General features: G+C 52.5%; 1 protein-coding gene across 1 annotated transcript; it reads left to right on the forward strand.

Moving 5' to 3' along the window:
* The first annotated feature begins 5,702 nt into the window (after window positions 1-5,702).
* Window positions 5,703-19,101, forward strand: LOC123257280. Its single transcript, XM_044715800.1, has 3 exons — window positions 5,703-7,937; window positions 8,548-8,915; window positions 17,899-19,101. The coding sequence occupies exons 1-3, from the start codon at window positions 6,156-6,158 to the stop codon at window positions 19,079-19,081; spliced, it is 3,333 nt and encodes a 1,110-aa protein (XP_044571735.1). The 5' UTR covers window positions 5,703-6,155; the 3' UTR covers window positions 19,082-19,101.
* Window positions 19,102-19,168: the final 67 nt, after the last annotated feature.

The following is a 19,168-nucleotide window of genomic DNA, read 5'->3' on the forward strand; positions in this document are numbered from 1 at the left end:
CTGACTGGGCAACTAGCTGGTGCATAACACTAAACCCCAACAAAACAATACATGTACTATTCACAAAACGCTCTGTTGCTAACCTGACCGGAAATAAATCTCCAAAAATGAAGGGCATTCTAATAAAAAACGAACCTAAACATCGATATCTCGGACTAATCCTGGACAGAAAGCTCCTACTACACCACCACATAAACCAGCTCCAAAACCGGATCCGCAACGTGGCTGCTGGGCTAAACTGGATCATTGGAACCAAGAGTAAACTCTCCCCACAAAGCAAAATACTGCTCTATAAACAAATTATTGCACCGATTTGGCAATATGCCCTACCCCTATGGGGAGCACTTACCTCAAACACCCAGTTCCAAAGAATTGAAGCCGCTCAAAGCAAACTCATTCGGAAAATCCTAAAAGCCGGCAGATACACCAGAAACCAAGTCCTACGCGACGCATACAATATCAAAAGTATTAACGAAATCTACTCCGAAGCCAGCAACAGACTTGCAACTTCCCTAGCCTCCCACCCAAACACGGAAGCGAGGAAAATCCTCATGGACCCAGTCACTCCAAACAGACTAGAAATGCCAAGATACTTGGACCAACTAAATCGTTTCTTTCTACCACTGCGCCAACAACTACAGCAGCAAAACCAGCTAAACACACATCAACCTGCGCTCCCAACATTAATCAGCTATGAACAGCAACTACTATCACAACAAGCCAGCATCAAAGCCAGGCAACAGGACGAAGAACGGGAACAAAATAAAAGGTTAAAAATAGAACAAGACCCACACTACAGACCCTCAATAGGCTGGGTCAACGCCATGTCATACAAACTCCGGCATGGAATCACCACGCGCTGGGAGATGGCAGACAAAATTAAGTACGAACCGGAGTATATACAGAGACTTATTATGTCTCCCCTCCTACCAAGCGAAATACCACCACCTACTCCAGACCAAGAATTAGATGCCAGACTGAGCACCCTAAAAACGCAAATTATCAACGACCTGGATCTAAACCTAAACTACGAAACAAACTTGGCAGAAGGAGACAGCAGAACAAGGTTTCTTCCAAACTCATCCTCACCTATTCTACAGGCTCCTCAAATCCCATGCATAAACTTAGTAGAGGACCACCCCCTCGGAAACCCAGCCATCGCGGATATCTGGAAATCCACCCCAGAAATTTGATACCACACCTGACCTAGTCTCCATTACTACCTCACAGATGGCCATAACTACAGAACCCGACGCCATGACACAGCAACGCCCCGCCAATAGCCGTGCAGCAACAGCCCACTAATACGACGCACAGACGCCCGATCCAGCCGCCACTGCTCCGATTACAAAAACAAGCGACTGCGTCCAGGCAGAAACCCCGCTACGCAGCAACGGCACATCAACACGACGCTCAGCCACCCGGACCAGCCGTCACCACTCTGGCCACCAGACCAAACCCCCGACGACGCCCAGCAGAAACTCCGCCGCGCAGCATCGCCTCATCAGTATGACGCACAACCACCTGCATCAGCCGTCACTACTCTGGCCTCCAGACCAAGCTACAGCAACCAGGCAGCAAACCCGCCACGCAGCAACGGCTTGCCAACACGCACACATGATCCTGGAACAGCCGCTGCCGATTTGGCCTCCAAAACCAACAACGGCGTCCAGGCAGCTACATCGCAGCGCTGCAGCAACGGCCAGCCAACACGTCGCACAAGAACCTAGAAAAGCAGCCACCATTCTGACCACCAGAACCAACAATGGCATCCAGGCAACCACCCCGCACAAAGCACAGGCCCACCAACCACTGAAGAAAACACCTGAAAGCGCCGCCAATGGATTGACCACCAAACTCCCGACGACGCCCAGCAGTAACCCCGCCGCGCAGCAACGGCTCACCAATACGACACACTGATACCTGGACCAACCGCCACTGCCCTGGCCAACAGACCAAACGACGGCATCCAGGCAGCAACTCCGCCACGCAGCAAAGGCTTGTCAAAGGCAGCTACAACGCATGAAAACACCGGCAAACCAGCCCCAGACAAAGACACCTGAATACGCCGATACCGAACTGGCCACAAAAACTCCTGGTGACGCAAAGGCAGCTACTCCACAATTCAGCAGTGGCTCACCAACACGACGCATATTCACCTGGATCAGCCACCACAGCCCCGGCCAGACCGCGACATCTAGGCAGCTACTCCGCACCGCAACAACTGCTGGCATTGCGTCACATAGACACCTGCATCAGTCATCACGCCCAGGCAGCAACTCCGCCGCGCAGAAACAACCCATTAACACGAAGCAGAACCACCTGGATGAGCCGCTGCTGCTCTGGTCATTAGACCAAGCGATGGCGTCCAGACAGCAACCCCGCCACACAGCAAAGGCTTGCCAACTCGCATACAAGATCCTGGAACAGCCGCCGCTGACTTGGCCTACAGAACAAACAACGGCGTCCAGGCAGCTACATAGCCGCATCACAGCAACGGCTCACCAACACAACGCACAGCCACCTGGAATAGCCACTGCCGTTTTGGCCACCGGAACCAACAGTGGCGACCAGGCAACTACATCGCCGCACGGCAGCAACGGCCAGCCAACACGCCGCGCAAGAACCTGGATCAGCCACCACCGCTCTGCCACAAGAACCATCAACGGCACCCAGGCAGCTACGCCGCGCAAAGCACTGGCCCTCCAACCCAGAAGAAAACACCAAAAAGCGCCGCCAATGGATTGGCCACCAAACCTCCGGCGACGCCCAGGCAGCAACATCGCAGCGCAGCAACAACCCATTAATACGACGCAGAACTACCTGGATCAGCCGCCACTGCTCTGGCCATCAGACCAAGGGACGGCGTCCAGGCAGCAACCCCGCCACACAGCAAAGGCTTGCCAACTCGCACACATGTTCCTGGAACAGCCGCTGCTGACTTGGCCTACAGAAAACAACGGCGTCCAGGCAGCTACATTGCCGCACTACAGCAACGGCTCACCAACACAACGCACAGCCACCTGGAATAGCCACTGCCGACTTGGCCACCGGAACCAACAGTGGCGACCAGGCAACCACATCGCCGCACGGCAGCAACAACCTGCAAACACGATGCACAAGAATCTGGACCAACCGCCACCGCTATGCCACAAGAACCATCAACGGCACCCAGGCAGCTACGCCGCATAAAGCTCCGGCCCACCAACCCAGAAGAAGACACCTGGATGCGCTGAAAACGAATTGGCCACCAAACCTCCGACGACGCCCAGGCAGCGACTCCGCCGCGCAGCAACGACCCGCTAATACGACGCAGAACCACCTGGACCCGCCGCCACTACTCTGGTCATTAGACCAAGCGACGGCGACCAGGCAGCAACCCCGCCACACAGCAAAGGCTTGCCAACTCGCATACATGATCCTGGAACAGCCGCTACTGACTTGGCCTACAGAACAAACAACGGCGTCCAGGCAGCTACATTACCGCACTACAGCAACGGCTCACCAACACAACGCACAGCTACCTGGAATAGCCACTGCCGTCTTGGCCACCGGAACCAACAGTGGCGACCAGGCAGCCACATCGCCGCGCAGCAGCAACAACCCGCAAACACGTCGCATAAAAACCTGGACCAGCCGCCACCGCTCTGCCACAAGAACCATCAACGGCATCCAAGCAGCTACGCCGCATAAAGCTCCGGCCCACCAACCCAGAAGAAGACACCTGGATGCGCTGAAAACGAATTGGCCACCAAACCTCCGACGACGCCCAGGCAGCGACTCCGCCGCGCAGCAACGACCCGCTAATACGACGCAGAACCACCTGGATCCGCCGCCACTGCTCTGGTCATTAGACCAAACGACGGCATCCAGGCAGCAACCCCGCCACGCAGCAAAGGCTTGCCAACTCGCACACATGATCCTGGAACAGCCGCTGCTGACTTGGCCTACAGAACAAACAACGGCATCCAGGCAGCTACATTGCCGCATTACAGCAAAGGCTTGCCAACTCGCATACATGATCCTGGAGCAGCTGCTGCTGACTTGGCCTCCAGAACAAACAACGGCGTCCAGGCAGCTACATTGCCGCATTACAGCAACGGCTCACCAACACAACGCACAGCCACCTGGAATAGCCACTGCCGTCTTGGCCACCGGAACCAACAGTGGCGACCAGGCAGCCACATCGCCACGCAGCAGCAACAACCCGCTAACACGTCGCATAAAAACCTGGACCAGCCGCCACCGCTATGCCACAAGAACCATCAACGGCATCCAGGCAGCTACGCCGCAAAAAGCTCCGGCCCACCAACCCAGAAGAAGACTCCTGGATGCGCTGAAAACGAATTGGCCACCAAACCTCCGACGACGCCCAGGCAGCGACTCCGCCGCGCAGCAACAACACATTAACACGAAGCAGAACCACCTGGATGAGCCGCCGCTGCTCTGGTCATTAGACCAAGCGATGGCGTCCAGACAGCAACCCCGCCACACAGCAAAGGCTTGCCAACTCGCACACATGACCCTGGAACAGCCGCTACTGACTTGGCCTACAGAACAAACAACGGCGTCCAGGCAGCTACATTGCCGCACTACAGCAACGGCTCACCAACACAACGCACAGCTACCTGGAATAGCCACTGCCGTCTTGGCCACCGGAACCAACAGTGGCGACCAGGCAGCCACATCGCCGCGCAGCAGCAACAACCCGCTAACACGTCGCATAAAAACCTGGACCAGCCGCCACCGCTATGCCACAAGAACCATCAACGGCATCCAGGCAGCTACGCCGCATAAAGCTCCGGCCCACCAACCCAGAAGAAGACTCCTGGATGCGCTGAAAACGAATTGGCCACCAAACCTCCGACGACGCCCAGGCAGCGACTCCGCCGCGCAGCAACGACCCGCTAATACGACGCAGAACCACCTGGATCCGCCGCCACTGCTCTGGTCATTAGACCAAGCGATGGCGTCCAGACAGCAACCCCGCCACACAGCAAAGGCTTGCCAACTCGCACACATGACCCTGGAACAGCCGCTGCTGACTTGGCCTACAGAACAAACAACGGCGTCCAGGCAGCTACATTGCCGCACTACAGCAACGGCTCACCAACACAACGCACAGCTACCTGGAATAGCCACTGCCGTCTTGGCCACCGGAACCAACAGTGGCGACCAGGCAGCCACATCGCCGCGCAGCAGCAACAACCCGCTAACACGATGCACAAAACCAGTAAACCTAAAGTTAAGCTAAAACACAAACCTAACATTCCTACTCCTAAACCTAACGTTAAAAACAACCAGCTGTCTGGCCCCTGCCGCAAGGCTCACTAGATATATTCGTATAAGACTCGGCAAACTGTAACTGTAAAGAATCAAACGAATAAAGAAAGCTGCTCTAGCAGTCTTAGTTATGCGACCACCGCTGGCGCAACAAAGAAAAAAAAAAGCTAATACTCTGAAAAGGAAAACTAAGACGTTAAACCAAGCAATTACCAACCAATTAAAAATAAAATAAAAACTATCCTATCCGCTAAACCAAAACATCAAATAAACTACCAGCAAGAAACTTAAAACGTGCGCAATACACTCAAACTGGCCCTACGTGCGTGTGAAGGCGCACGCATAGAAAAAAAAAACACCCCCAGTGTGACAGAAACATTAATATTTGGAATTTTGAGCCACCACCCACAAATTAAACCCAAAAATTCTACGCTAAATCCAAAATAAAAACTACAACTAAATAACCTAAAACCCATAAAACCCACGACGCGCGCATCTTAGTGCAAATAACTGTTATGTGTATGTGAGTGTACTCGGCAAGCAGGCCAACATATTAAGTACAGTAACGACGCAGACGCGCCACTTTTTAGCCTGCTACCCACAAAATATATGTAACATCAAACGCCGTGCCCAAAATTTTTAACCAAAAAAATTTTTGCAAACACGAGATTTTCTGACGCGCGCATACCAGCGCAACTGTTTGTTATGTGTATGTAAGTGCTTACACATAGGCAAGCACTCACTGTGCGGTAAACACACACAAGCAACACACGGGACCGCTACCTACGTACATACACAGAAATTAGCTTCCACATCTCAGCAAGTCACTGAACCCAACTTAACGAAACCAGTCCCTCTTTGTGCGTGTGAACATGGCAGCTACTCCCAGAAAAAACAGCCCAGAAAGCAAAATGGCTCCGGAAGAAAACACATCTAACCACAATACCAACGGCCCACCCATCTCCATCGGAAGCTCGATAGCCTCTCTGAACAACAACATCACCACCTCCCCGAGAGTCTCCTGGTTCTCCTCCGACTCGAACCCGGATACACCCCCCGGCCCATTCGAATTGAAGCACATCCCTGCAAATCCGGAAAACCACGACGACGTTGAAAGCGACAGCCCAGGGGAACGCGGTACGGACCCGCTATCTACTTCCACCCCGAAAGCCGCCCGTAAACCACCAACACTCGGGAGTAAACCTGGCCCAAGGTGCTCCAAAAGGAGGAAAACTTTTCCCCTATCCCTAAGCCGGCAAAAACGCGCCAAACCCACTAAAATGGCGAGCAATGACAACCCCATCAAGATGATACCAGAAAGCCAATCCATCCTAAGTGCCCCCACTCCTACAGCAAAAAACGATCACAACACTGATGCACCAACCACAAGCAAAAACGCGCAAAATCATGGCAGCCAGCCCACTCCCCCAAATGCGAGCGAAAAAATCCCAGCTATTTTCCTCCACAACGTGACCTCAATCCAGCCAATACTGGAGACAATAAATACCATCCCAGGAGTGTCAAACACCTACACCACTACTTCACTAAGCGGAAACCGCGTTAAATTGACCAGCAACAACTTCTTTACCTACCAACATATCCTAGAAAAACTCGAAACTGACAAACTGCAAACCCACACCCACCAACCTAAATCAGAACGGGGCTACAGGATTATTATCCGACAACTACACCACTCCACCCCTTGCGAAGACATACGCAGGCTACTCAGCGATCTGGGATACGCACCACGCTATATCAATAACATCAAACATCGCCGGAGCCGAAAGCCAATGGACCTCTTCGAAGCCGAGCTAGCTCCCGCCCAAAAAGACTACAACGAGAAGATCCTAGCCATCACCAAACTCGGGAACCAACGCGTCACCATAGAGCGACAACTCCGACGCCTAGAACCTCCCATGTGCCACCGCTGCCAACGATACGGCCATACAAAAAACTTCTGCCGCCGAGATTTCGTTTGCCTCAAGTGTGCAGGCAATCATCCCTCCACTGCTTGTGCGCAAACTAAGCTGACCAATCCCAAATGTGCCAACTGTGGCCTAGGCCATGTTGCCAGCTATAAGGGCTGCGCGGCTTTTAAACAAGCCCAAACCCGACTTACTGCTTACCGTGCCCACAAGGCCCTGGGCACCCATAGGGCTCAGCAACAACCACGGAAAGGTCCAACTACTCGCCCAAATTATTACGGACACGCACCGCACCCAAACTTACCTCACTTGAACCAGGAACTGGACATGAGCAGTTGGCAATCACCCAGCAATCACAGCCCAGAAAATTTGCCCACTAGCCAGACGACCACAGAAAGACGAAACCCCTTCCGCCAAAAACCCAAACCCGCGACTAAGCTGTTGTATAGCCAGGCTGTAAATAAATATTGTCAAAATACACCTGTGCGAAACCCAGCTGAAACACATCTCAGGAAGATAAAAAAGAAAATCCTACAAGAGCAGCGCACAAATTCCAACCATCTAAACCCAAATACACTAACCTCTACTCCCTCCAACAGAAACTACAACAAGGAAAATAACCTGCACCACGAGCAACCACCTCCGTTAGGAGAAGAGCAGAGGCCGCACATACAACCCCCTCAGGAAAACGCTGAGCTGAAGTGCATCGTGCAACAAAGCTTAACCTGTGTAAGTGAAATGGGAAAAAAGATGGACGCACTCATGGGGTTACTGCAATCATTCATCGCTGGCTCAATGCCACGCCCTAACACCAACGTGAACACCCATACAAATGCTAACTCACCATAAAATAACATCGATCAAATAACCTACACAAACTAACACGCAGTTGATCTGCGTACAAAAGATAGTTTCATTCGTAGGATCACTGCACACTTTCATTGCCGGCTCAATGCCACATTCTAACAAAAACACAAGGGACCACGCAAATGCTAACCCATCACAAATAAACCACCGCTCGCAACAACAAATGTAAACTCACACGCAGTCGACCTGCACACGCATATCACGCGATTTCGCTACTGCAACCCATAAGCCCTCCTATCGCAGAGACCAAAGGCAAACATTACACACCATAACCAAGCTACTAAAACTCTAGTTTGCCAAAGAAGAAGGAACAAAATAAAGCAGCAGACACTCAAGCCTAACACGTTTCATACACTGCTAACTCTACTATCGAAACTACTCAAACCAAGCGATAGATCCAAAACTCGCCTACTATAAGACTACTAAAACCCAAAACTCGAAATGAAATACATCCGAAATTACTATTTCACAGATAGTCACAACCGCAGACCTCAACGACTATGGCTTCAATCAACACCCACAACCAATCCGACAAAGGTACTGGCTTACCGTCACGCTACCTATCCTCAGAGATACCCCGCCATCAATGCGACGACCACCAAAACACTCCTGGCTTCCAGGAAACTACCATATAACGAGCAACGATCCAATAGCCCGCCGCTCAAACCCCAGACAACGCCCAAACTGGCAACGGAACCGCCATCACTGCCCTGGCCATCAAACCAAACGACGACGTTCAGCCAGCAACTTCGCAACGCAGCAACGGCTCATCAACATGTCACACAGGCACTGGGACAAACCACCAATGACTTCGCCGCTAGCACCAAAAACGGCACTCAGGCAGCTACAACGCATGAAAACACCGGCAAACCAGCCCCAGACAAAGACACCTAAATACGCTGATACCGAACTGTCCACAAAAATTCCTGGCGACGCAAAGGCAGCTACTCCACAATTCAGCAGTGGCTCACCAACACGACGCATATTCACCTGGATCAGCCACCACAGCCCCGGCCAAACCGCGACATCTAGGCAACTACTCCGCATCGCAACAACTGCTGGCATTGCGTCACATAGACACCTGCATCAGTCATCACGCCCAGGCAGCAACTCCGCCGCGCCGCAACAACCCATTAACACGAAGCAGAACCACCTGGATGAGCCGCCGCTGCTCTGGTCATTAGACCAAGCGATGGCGTCCAGACAGCAACCCCGCCACACAGCAAAGGCTCGCCAACTCGCATACATGATCCTGGAGCAGCTGCTGCTGACTTGGCCTTCAGAACAAACAACGGCGTCCAGGCAGCTACATTGCCGCATTACAGCAACGGCTCACCAACACAACGCACAGCCACCTGGAATAGCCACTGCCGTCCTGGCCACCGGAACCAACAGTGGCGACCAGGCAGCTACATCGCCGCGCAGCAGCAACGACCCGCCAACACGTCGCATAAAAACCTGGACCAGCCGCCACCGCTCTGCCACAAGAACCATCAACGGCATCCAGGCAGCTACGCCGCATAAAGCTCCGGCCCACCAACCCAGAAGAAGACACCTGGATGCGCTGAAAACGAATAGGCCACCAAACCTCCGACGACGCCCAGGCAGCGACTCCGCCACGCAGCAACGACCCGCTAATACAACGCAGAACCACCTGGATCCGCCGCCACTGCTCTGGTCACTAGACCAAGCGACGGCGCCCAGGCAGCAACCCCGCCACGCAGCAAAGGCTTGCCAACTCGCACACATGATCCTGGAACAGCCGCTGCTGACTTGGCCTACAGAACAAACAACGGCATCCAGGCAGCTACATTGCCGCATTACAGCAAAGGCTTGCCAACTCGCATACATGATCCTGGAGCAGCTGCTGCTGACTTGGCCTCCAGAACAAACAACGGCGTCCAGGCAGCTACATTGCCGCATTACAGCAACGGCTCACCAACACAACGCACAGCCACCTGGAATAGCCACTGCCGTCCTGGCCACCGGAACCAACAGTGGCGACCAGGCAGCTACATCGCCGCGCAGCAGCAACAACCCGCTAACACAATGCACAAAAATCTGGACCAGCCGCCACCGCTCTGCCACCAGAACCATCAACGGCACCCAGGCAGCCACACCGCATAAAGCTCTGGCCCACCAACCCAGAGGAAGACACCTGGATGCGCTGCCAATGGATTGGCCACCAAACCTCCGGCGACGCCCAGGCAGCAACTCCGCCGCGCAGCAACAACCCATTAACACGAAGCAGAACCACCTGGATGAGCCGCCGCTGCTCTGGTCATTAGACCAAGCGATGGCGTCCAGACAGCAACCCCGCCACACAGCAAAGGCTCGCCAACTCGCATACATGATCCTGGAGCAGCTGCTGCTGACTTGGCCTCCAGAACAAACAACGGCGTCCAGGCAGCTACATTGCCGCATTACAGCAACGGCTCACCAATACAACGCACAGACACCTGGAATAGCCACTGCCGTCCTGGCCACCGGAACCAACAGTGGCGACCAGGCAGCTACATCGCCGCGCAGCAGCAACAACCCGCTAACACAATGCACAAAAATCTGGACCAGCCGCCACCACTCTGCCACCAGAACCATCAACGGCACCCAGGCAGCCACAACGCATAAAGCTCTGGCCCACCAACCCAGAGGAAGACACCTGGATGCGCTGCCAATGGATTGGCCACCAAACCTCCGGCGACGCCCAGGCAGCAACTCCGCCGCGCAGCAACAACCCATTAACACGAAGCAGAACCACCTGGATGAGCCGCCGCTGCTCTGGTCATTAGACCAAGCGATGGCGTCCAGTCAGCAACCCCGCCACACAGCAAAGGCTCGCCAACTCGCATACATGATCCTGGAGCAGCTGCTGCTGACTTGGCCTCCAGAACAAACAACGGCGTCCAGGCAGCTACATTGCCGCATTACAGCAACGGCTCACCAATACAACGCACAGCCACCTGGAATAGCCACTGCCGTCCTGGCCACCGGAACCAACAGTGGCGACCAGGCAGCTACATCGCCGCGCAGCAGCAACAACCCGCAAACACAATGCACAAAAATCTGGACCAGCCGCCACCACTCTGCCACCAGAACCATCAACGGCACCCAGGCAGCCACAACGCATAAAGCTCTGGCCCACCAACCCAGAGGAAGACACCTGGAAGCGCTGCCAATGGATTGGCCACCAAACCTCCGGCGACGCCCAGGCAGCAACTCCGCCGCGCAGCAACAACCCATTAACACGAAGCAGAACCACCTGGATGAGCCGCCGCTGCTCCGGTCATTAGACCAAGCGATGGCGTCCAGACAGCAACCCCGCCACACAGCAAAGGCTTGCCAACTCGCACACATGACCCTGGAACAGCCGCTGCTGACTTGGCCTACGGAACAAACAACGGCGTCCAGGCAGCTACATTGCCGCACTACAGCAACGGCTCACCAACACAACGCACAGCTACCTGGAATAGCCACTGCCGTCTTGGCCACCGGAACCAACAGTGGCGACCAGGCAGCCACATCGCCGCGCAGCAGCAACAACCCGCTAACACGTCGCATAAAAACCTGGACCAGCCGCCACCGCTATGCCACAAGAACCATCAACGGCATCCAGGCAGCTACGCCGCATAAAGCTCCGGCCCACCAACCCAGAAGAAGACTCCTGGATGCGCTGAAAACGAATTGGCCACCAAACCTCCGACGACGCCCAGGCAGCGACTCCGCCACGCAGCAACGACCCGCTAATACAACGCAGAACCACCTGGATCCGCCGCCACTGCTCTGGCCATTAGACCAAGCGACGGCGTCCAGACAGCAACCCCGCCACACAGCAAAGGCTTGCCAACTCACACACATGATCCTGGAACAGCCGCTGCTGACTTGGCCTACAGAACAAACAACGGCGTCCAGGCAGCTACATTGCCGCACTACAGCAACGGCTCACCAACACAACGCACAGCTACCTGGAATAGCCACTGCCGTCTTGGCCACCGGAACCAACAGTGGCGACCAGGCAGCCACATCGCCGCGCAGCAGCAACAACCCGCTAACACGATGCACAAAAATCTGGACTAGCCGCCACCGCTCTGCCACCAGAACCATCAACGGCATCCAGGCAGCCACATCCTACAAATCACTGGCCCACCAACCACCGAAGACGACACCTGGATGCGCCGCCAATGGACTGGCCACCAAACCCTTCGGCGACGCCCAGGCTGAAACTACGCCGCACAGCAACGGCCCACCAATACGATGCATAAAATTAAGATTAAACAATAAAATAATAATAAAACCAGTAAACCTAAAGTTAAGCTAAAACACAAACCTAACATTCCTACTCCTAAACCTAACGATAAAAACAACCAGCTGTCTGGCCCCTGCCGCAAGGCTCACTAGATATATTCGTATAAGACTCGGCAAACTGTAACTGTAAAGAATCAAACGAATAAAGAAAGCTGCTCTAGCAGTCTTAGTTATGCGACCACCGCTGGCGCAACAAAGAAATTAGTTATGCGACCACCGCTGGCGCAACAAAGAAAAAAAAAGTTATGCGACCACCGCTGGCGCAACAAAGAAAAAAAAAAAAGCAACAAAGAAAAAAGCTAATACTCTGAAAAGGAAAACTAAGACGTTAAACCAAGCAATTACCAACCAATTAAAAATAAAATAAAAACTATCCTATCCGCTAAACCAAAACATCAAATAAACTACCAGCAAGAAACTTAAAACGTGCGCAATACACTCAAATTGGCCCTACATGCGTGTGCAGACGCACGCATAGAAAAAACACCCCCAGTGCGACAAAAACGCTAATATTTGGAATTTTGAGCCACTACCCACAAATTAAACCCAAAATTCTACGCTAAATCCAAAATAAAAACTACAACTAAATAACCTAAAACCCATAACACCCACGACGCGCGCATTTTAGTGCAAATAACTGTTATATGTATGTGAGTGTACCCGGCAAGCAGGCCAACATATTAAGTACAGAAACGACGCAGACGCGCCACTTTTTAGCCTGCTACCCACAAAATATATGTAACATCAAACGCCGTGCCCAAAATTTTTAACCAAAAAATTTTGCTAACACGTGATCTTCTGACGCGCGCATACCAGCGCAACTGTTTGTTATGTGTATGTAAGTGCTTACACATAGGCAAGCATTCACCGTGTTGTAAACACACACAAATAACACACGGGACCGCTACCTACGTACACACACAGAACTTAGCTTCCACATCTCAGCAAGCCACTGAACCCAACCTAACGTGAACCAAACTTAACGAAACCAGTCCCACTATGAGTGTGTGCACACGGCAGCCATCAACCATGAAATCACCAGACTAATGAGCAAAATGGCTATGAGCGACAACCCACCTAACCACATCCACCCCCATCAGAGATCCGAAAACTGGACCTACAAGCCTATTCATCGGCCAAAATGCCCCGCTAACAAATCCGGCACGAAATAAACAAAATGCCGAACGCTACACAAAGAAACCCTCGCAGGCCTGCAAATGCGCACAGAAACAACACCCTCAAAATGGCTTACTGGAATGCCTGCGGACTTCAAAATAAAACTACCGAACTCGAATTCTTCATGAAACAGCATGAAATCGACATCATGATGGTCACAGAAAGCCGATCACCAAGAAACTCAAACCCCCCTGCTACCACGACAAGCTCCCACAGTATTGAAGGATACGTAGCATACTCTGCCAATCATCCCTCAAACAGGAAAAAAGGAGGAGTTACCACTTTCGTTAAGGGAAACCTGCAGCACATCGGCCTTCAGCCCATCGAGGAAGATTTCCTCCAATCCTCACCAATCTTAATCAATACTAGTAAAACTGAGGAAATCGTTATTACTCCCATCTACTGCCCCCCAACCCTCTCTTGGTCTACGGAGCACTTCACAAAACTATTTAAACACTACAAGAAACTTTCGAAGCACTCTAAATTCATAATATGCGGAGACTGGAATGCAAAACACCCCTGGTGGGGAAATACTAGATCCTGCCCCAGAGGCAGATCTCTCCTAGAAGCAGTCCACTCCAGCCAGCTCCTCAATATCCTGGCCACAGGAGGGGCCACCCACTACCCTTTTGATAAAAGGAAACTCCCATCGGCAATTGACTTCGCCATCTACTCCGGCATCTGCGGCGATAGACTCCACACCTACTCCGAAACCGACCTACACTCAGACCATCTTCCGGTCCTTATAGAACTGTCAATATGTGGCCGCACAGAACACAAGCCCCACTCCCGCAAGCTACTCCCCCCGGGAGCAAACATCAAGAAATTCCAAGAAGTCCTAGCTGAAGCAACTTTACTCAACACTGAGATAAACAACCAGCAAGATATAGACGATGCAATAGAAATCTTCAACCGAAACATATACCACGCTGCCAAAATTGCCACCCGCCACATTAAAACGTCAAACCGAAACCCCACCGGGCAATTCCTGTTAGACCGAAAACTTCTAAACCTACAGGCTATTAAAAAATACACGAAACAAATAAAAATGGCCAGACAAACCCCTGAAGCGGCAAAAAATTACAAAGCTGCTAACGAGCGTTTCCTTAGAGCCATCAAAGAAGCTAAAACAAAGAGGACAAACAACATACTAAATAAAATAGACCCCCTCGACCGCTACAGAATGCAAAAACTCTGGAAAATCACGAACCACTTTAAACGGCAGCCGGAACCAAACTGGCCCCTAAAACTCTACACAGGGGATGGCACTAGCGCCAAGGACTGGTACTCATGGACCAAAAGCAGCGAAGAAAAAACAGAGGCCTTTACCAGACACTTGGAAGAGCGTTTCTCTCCCAAACTTACTAATTCTGAATCTTTTAGGGCGCACGTCATCTCCAAGAAGGAAGAAATCTGCACACAAAAATTATTGATGACCACACCGTGCTGGATGCATCGCGAGAATTACGGCCACAACTCTGATAAGACAAACCTCCCCTTCCTACCCATAACACCAAACGAAGTACTAGCGGAAGTTAAACTACTGCAAAACAAAAAGGCCCCAGGACCGGACCAAATAGATAACAAACTAATCAAGTTACTCCCACACAAAGCAACGCTGCATCTTACTCACATCTATAACTGCATGCTTCGCTACAGCTACTTCCCCAAACAATGGAAAAGAGCCGCCATCACAATGATCAAAAAACCGGGAAAAACCCCCCACGAGGTATCGTCCTACCGCCCAATTAGCCTCCTACCGGGCTTCTCAAAAATATTCGAAACGCTACTCATGCATAGAATGTTTAAAATTCAGGACTTTGAACGCGCTATTCCCTCACACCAATTTGGGTTCAGAAAGCAACACAGCACAGAACAGCAACTACTCCGAGTCACCCAACACATCCTTTCCGCCTACGAACAAAAAATGTACTGCTCTGCCGTATTTATCGACGTGAGTGAAGCATTCGACAGAGTTTGGCACGATGGCCTACTCCTCAAACTTGCCAAACTTCTCCCCCACTCGCTGTACAAAATCCTACAGAGCTACCTAACTGACAGATCCTTCACCATGAACAGCACAAACGGAATTCCATCTAGAACTGGGAAAATCAGCGCAGGTGTCCCCCAGGGAAGCGTCCTGGGACCCATCTTATATACTGTCTTCACCTCAGATATGCCTTTGCCTGAAGTCATAAGCAGCCAGCACACCTACAACCCCAGCTACTTCGAAAACATGATGCTCTCGACCTACGCGGACGATACCATAATACTATGTACCAAAAGAGAACCACAACTGGCAATACAAACTACTGAGAGCTTCCTAAAATACATCACTGACTGGGCAACTAGCTGGTGCATAACACTAAACCCCAACAAAACAATACATGTACTATTCACAAAACGCTCTGTTGCTAACCTGACCGGAAATAAATCTCCAAAAATGAAGGGCATTCTAATAAAAAACGAACCTAAACATCGATATCTCGGACTAATCCTGGACAGAAAGCTCCTACTACACCACCACATAAACCAGCTCCAAAACCGGATCCGCAACGTGGCTGCTGGGCTAAACTGGATCATTGGAACCAAGAGTAAACTCTCCCCACAAAGCAAAATACTGCTCTATAAACAAATTATTGCACCGATTTGGCAATATGCCCTACCCCTATGGGGAGCACTTACCTCAAACACCCAGTTCCAAAGAATTGAAGCCGCTCAAAGCAAACTCATTCGGAAAATCCTAAAAGCCGGCAGATACACCAGAAACCAAGTCCTACGCGACGCATACAATATCAAAAGTATTAACGAAATCTACTCCGAAGCCAGCAACAGACTTGCAACTTCCCTAGCCTCCCACCCAAACACGGAAGCGAGGAAAATCCTCATGGACCCAGTCACTCCAAACAGACTAGAAATGCCAAGATACTTGGACCAACTAAATCGTTTCTTTCTACCACTGCGCCAACAACTACAGCAGCAAAACCAGCTAAACACACATCAACCTGCGCTCCCAACATTAATCAGCTATGAACAGCAACTACTATCACAACAAGCCAGCATCAAAGCCAGGCAACAGGACGAAGAACGGGAACAAAATAAAAGGTTAAAAATAGAACAAGACCCACACTACAGACCCTCAATAGGCTGGGTCAACGCCATGTCATACAAACTCCGGCATGGAATCACCACGCGCTGGGAGATGGCAGACAAAATTAAGTACGAACCGGAGTATATACAGAGACTTATTATGTCTCCCCTCCTACCAAGCGAAATACCACCACCTACTCCAGACCAAGAATTAGATGCCAGACTGAGCACCCTAAAAACGCAAATTATCAACGACCTGGATCTAAACCTAAACTACGAAACAAACTTGGCAGAAGGAGACAGCAGAACAAGGTTTCTTCCAAACTCATCCTCACCTATTCTACAGGCTCCTCAAATCCCATGCATAAACTTAGTAGAGGACCACCCCCTCGGAAACCCAGCCATCGCGGATATCTGGAAATCCACCCCAGAAATTTGATACCACACCTGACCTAGTCTCCATTACTACCTCACAGATGGCCATAACTACAGAACCCGACGCCATGACACAGCAACGCCCCGCCAATAGCCGTGCAGCAACAGCCCACTAATACGACGCACAGACGCCCGATCCAGCCGCCACTGCTCCGATTACAAAAACAAGCGACTGCGTCCAGGCAGAAACCCCGCTACGCAGCAACGGCACATCAACACGACGCTCAGCCACCCGGACCAGCCGTCACCACTCTGGCCACCAGACCAAACCCCCGACGACGCCCAGCAGAAACTCCGCCGCGCAGCATCGCCTCATCAGTATGACGCACAACCACCTGCATCAGCCGTCACTACTCTGGCCTCCAGACCAAGCTACAGCAACCAGGCAGCAAACCCGCCACGCAGCAACGGCTTGCCAACACGCACACATGATCCTGGAACAGCCGCTGCCGACTTGGCCTCCAAAACCAACAACGGCGTCCAGGCAGCTACATCGCAGCGCTGCAGCAACGGCCAGCCAACACGTCGCACAAGAACCTAGAAAAGCAGCCACCATTCTGACCACCAGAACCAACAATGGCATCCAGGCAACCACCCCGCACAAAGCACAGGCCCACCAACCACTGAAGAAAACACCTGAAAGCGCCGCCAATGGATTGACCACCAAACTCCCGACGACGCCCAGCAGTAACCCCGCCGCGCAGCAACGGCTCACCAATACGACACACTGATACCTGGACCAACCGCCACTGCCCTGGCCAACAGACCAAACGACGGCATCCAGGCAGCAACTCCGCCACGCAGCAAAGGCTTGTCAAAGGCAGCTACAACGCATGAAAACACCGGCAAACCAGCCCCAGACAAAGACACCTGAATACGCCGATACCGAACTGGCCACAAAAACTCCTGGTGACGCAAAGGCAGCTACTCCACAATTCAGCAGTGGCTCACCAACACGACGCATATTCACCTGGATCAGCCACCACAGCCCCGGCCAGACCGCGACATCTAGGCAGCTACTCCGCATCGCAACAACTGCTGGCATTGCGTCACATAGACACCTGCATCAGTCATCACGCCCAGGCAGCAACTCCGCCGCGCAGAAACAACCCATTAACACGAAGCAGAACCACCTGGATGAGCCGCTGCTGCTCTGGTCATTAGACCAAGCGATGGCGTCCAGACAGCAACCCCGCCACACAGCAAAGGCTTGCCAACTCGCATACAAGATCCTGGAACAGCCGCCGCTGACTTGGCCTACAGAACAAACAACGGCGTCCAGGCAGCTACATAGCCGCATCACAGCAACGGCTCACCAACACAACGCACAGCCACCTGGAATAGCCACTGCCGTTTTGGCCACCGGAACCAACAGTGGCGACCAGGCAACTACATCGCCGCACGGCAGCAACGGCCAGCCAACACGCCGCGCAAGAACCTGGATCAGCCACCACCGCTCTGCCACAAGAACCATCAACAGCACCCAGGCAGCTACGCCGCGCAAAGCACTGGCCCTCCAACCCAGAAGAAAACACCAAAAAGCGCCGCCAATGGATTGGCCACCAAACCTCCGGCGACGCCCAGGCAGCAACATCGCAGCGCAGCAACAACCCATTAATACGACGCAGAACTACCTGGATCAGCCGCCACTGCTCTGGCCATCAGACCAAGGGACGGCGTCCAGGCAGCAACCCCGCCACACAGCAAAGGCTTGCCAACTCGCACACATGTTCCTGGAACAGCCGCTGCTGACTTGGCCTACAGAAAACAACGGCGTCCAGGCAGCTACATTGCCGCACTACAGCAACGGCTCACCAACACAACGCACAGCCACCTGGAATAGCCACTGCCGACTTGGCCACCGGAACCAACAGTGGCGACCAGGCAACCACATCGCCGCACGGCAGCAACAACCTGCAAACACGATGCACAAGAATCTGGACCAACCGCCACCGCTATGCCACAAGAACCATCAACGGCACCCAGGCAGCTACGCCGCATAAAGCTCCGGCCCACCAACCCAGAAGAAGACACCTGGATGCGCTGAAAACGAATTGGCCACCAAACCTCCGACGACGCCCAGGCAGCGA

This window comes from Drosophila ananassae, chromosome 3L (genome assembly GCF_017639315.1).
Source record: "Drosophila ananassae strain 14024-0371.13 chromosome 3L, ASM1763931v2, whole genome shotgun sequence".
NCBI classification, from domain to species: domain Eukaryota; kingdom Metazoa; phylum Arthropoda; class Insecta; order Diptera; family Drosophilidae; genus Drosophila; species Drosophila ananassae.

What these genes read in the sequence shown, in the direction of transcription:
- LOC123257280 (XM_044715800.1), top strand. Translation starts at nt 6,156, where the DNA reads ATGGCAGCTACTCCCAGAAAAAACAGCCCAGAAAGCAAAATGGCTCCG. An exon ending in TGCAACAAAGCTTAACCTGT is followed by an intron (nt 7,938 to 8,547) that starts GTAAGTGAAATG and finishes ACTATTTCACAG; the next exon opens with ATAGTCACAACCGCAGACCT. An exon ending in GCACCAAAAACGGCACTCAG is followed by an intron (nt 8,916 to 17,898) that starts GCAGCTACAACG and finishes GGCTTGTCAAAG; the next exon opens with GCAGCTACAACGCATGAAAA.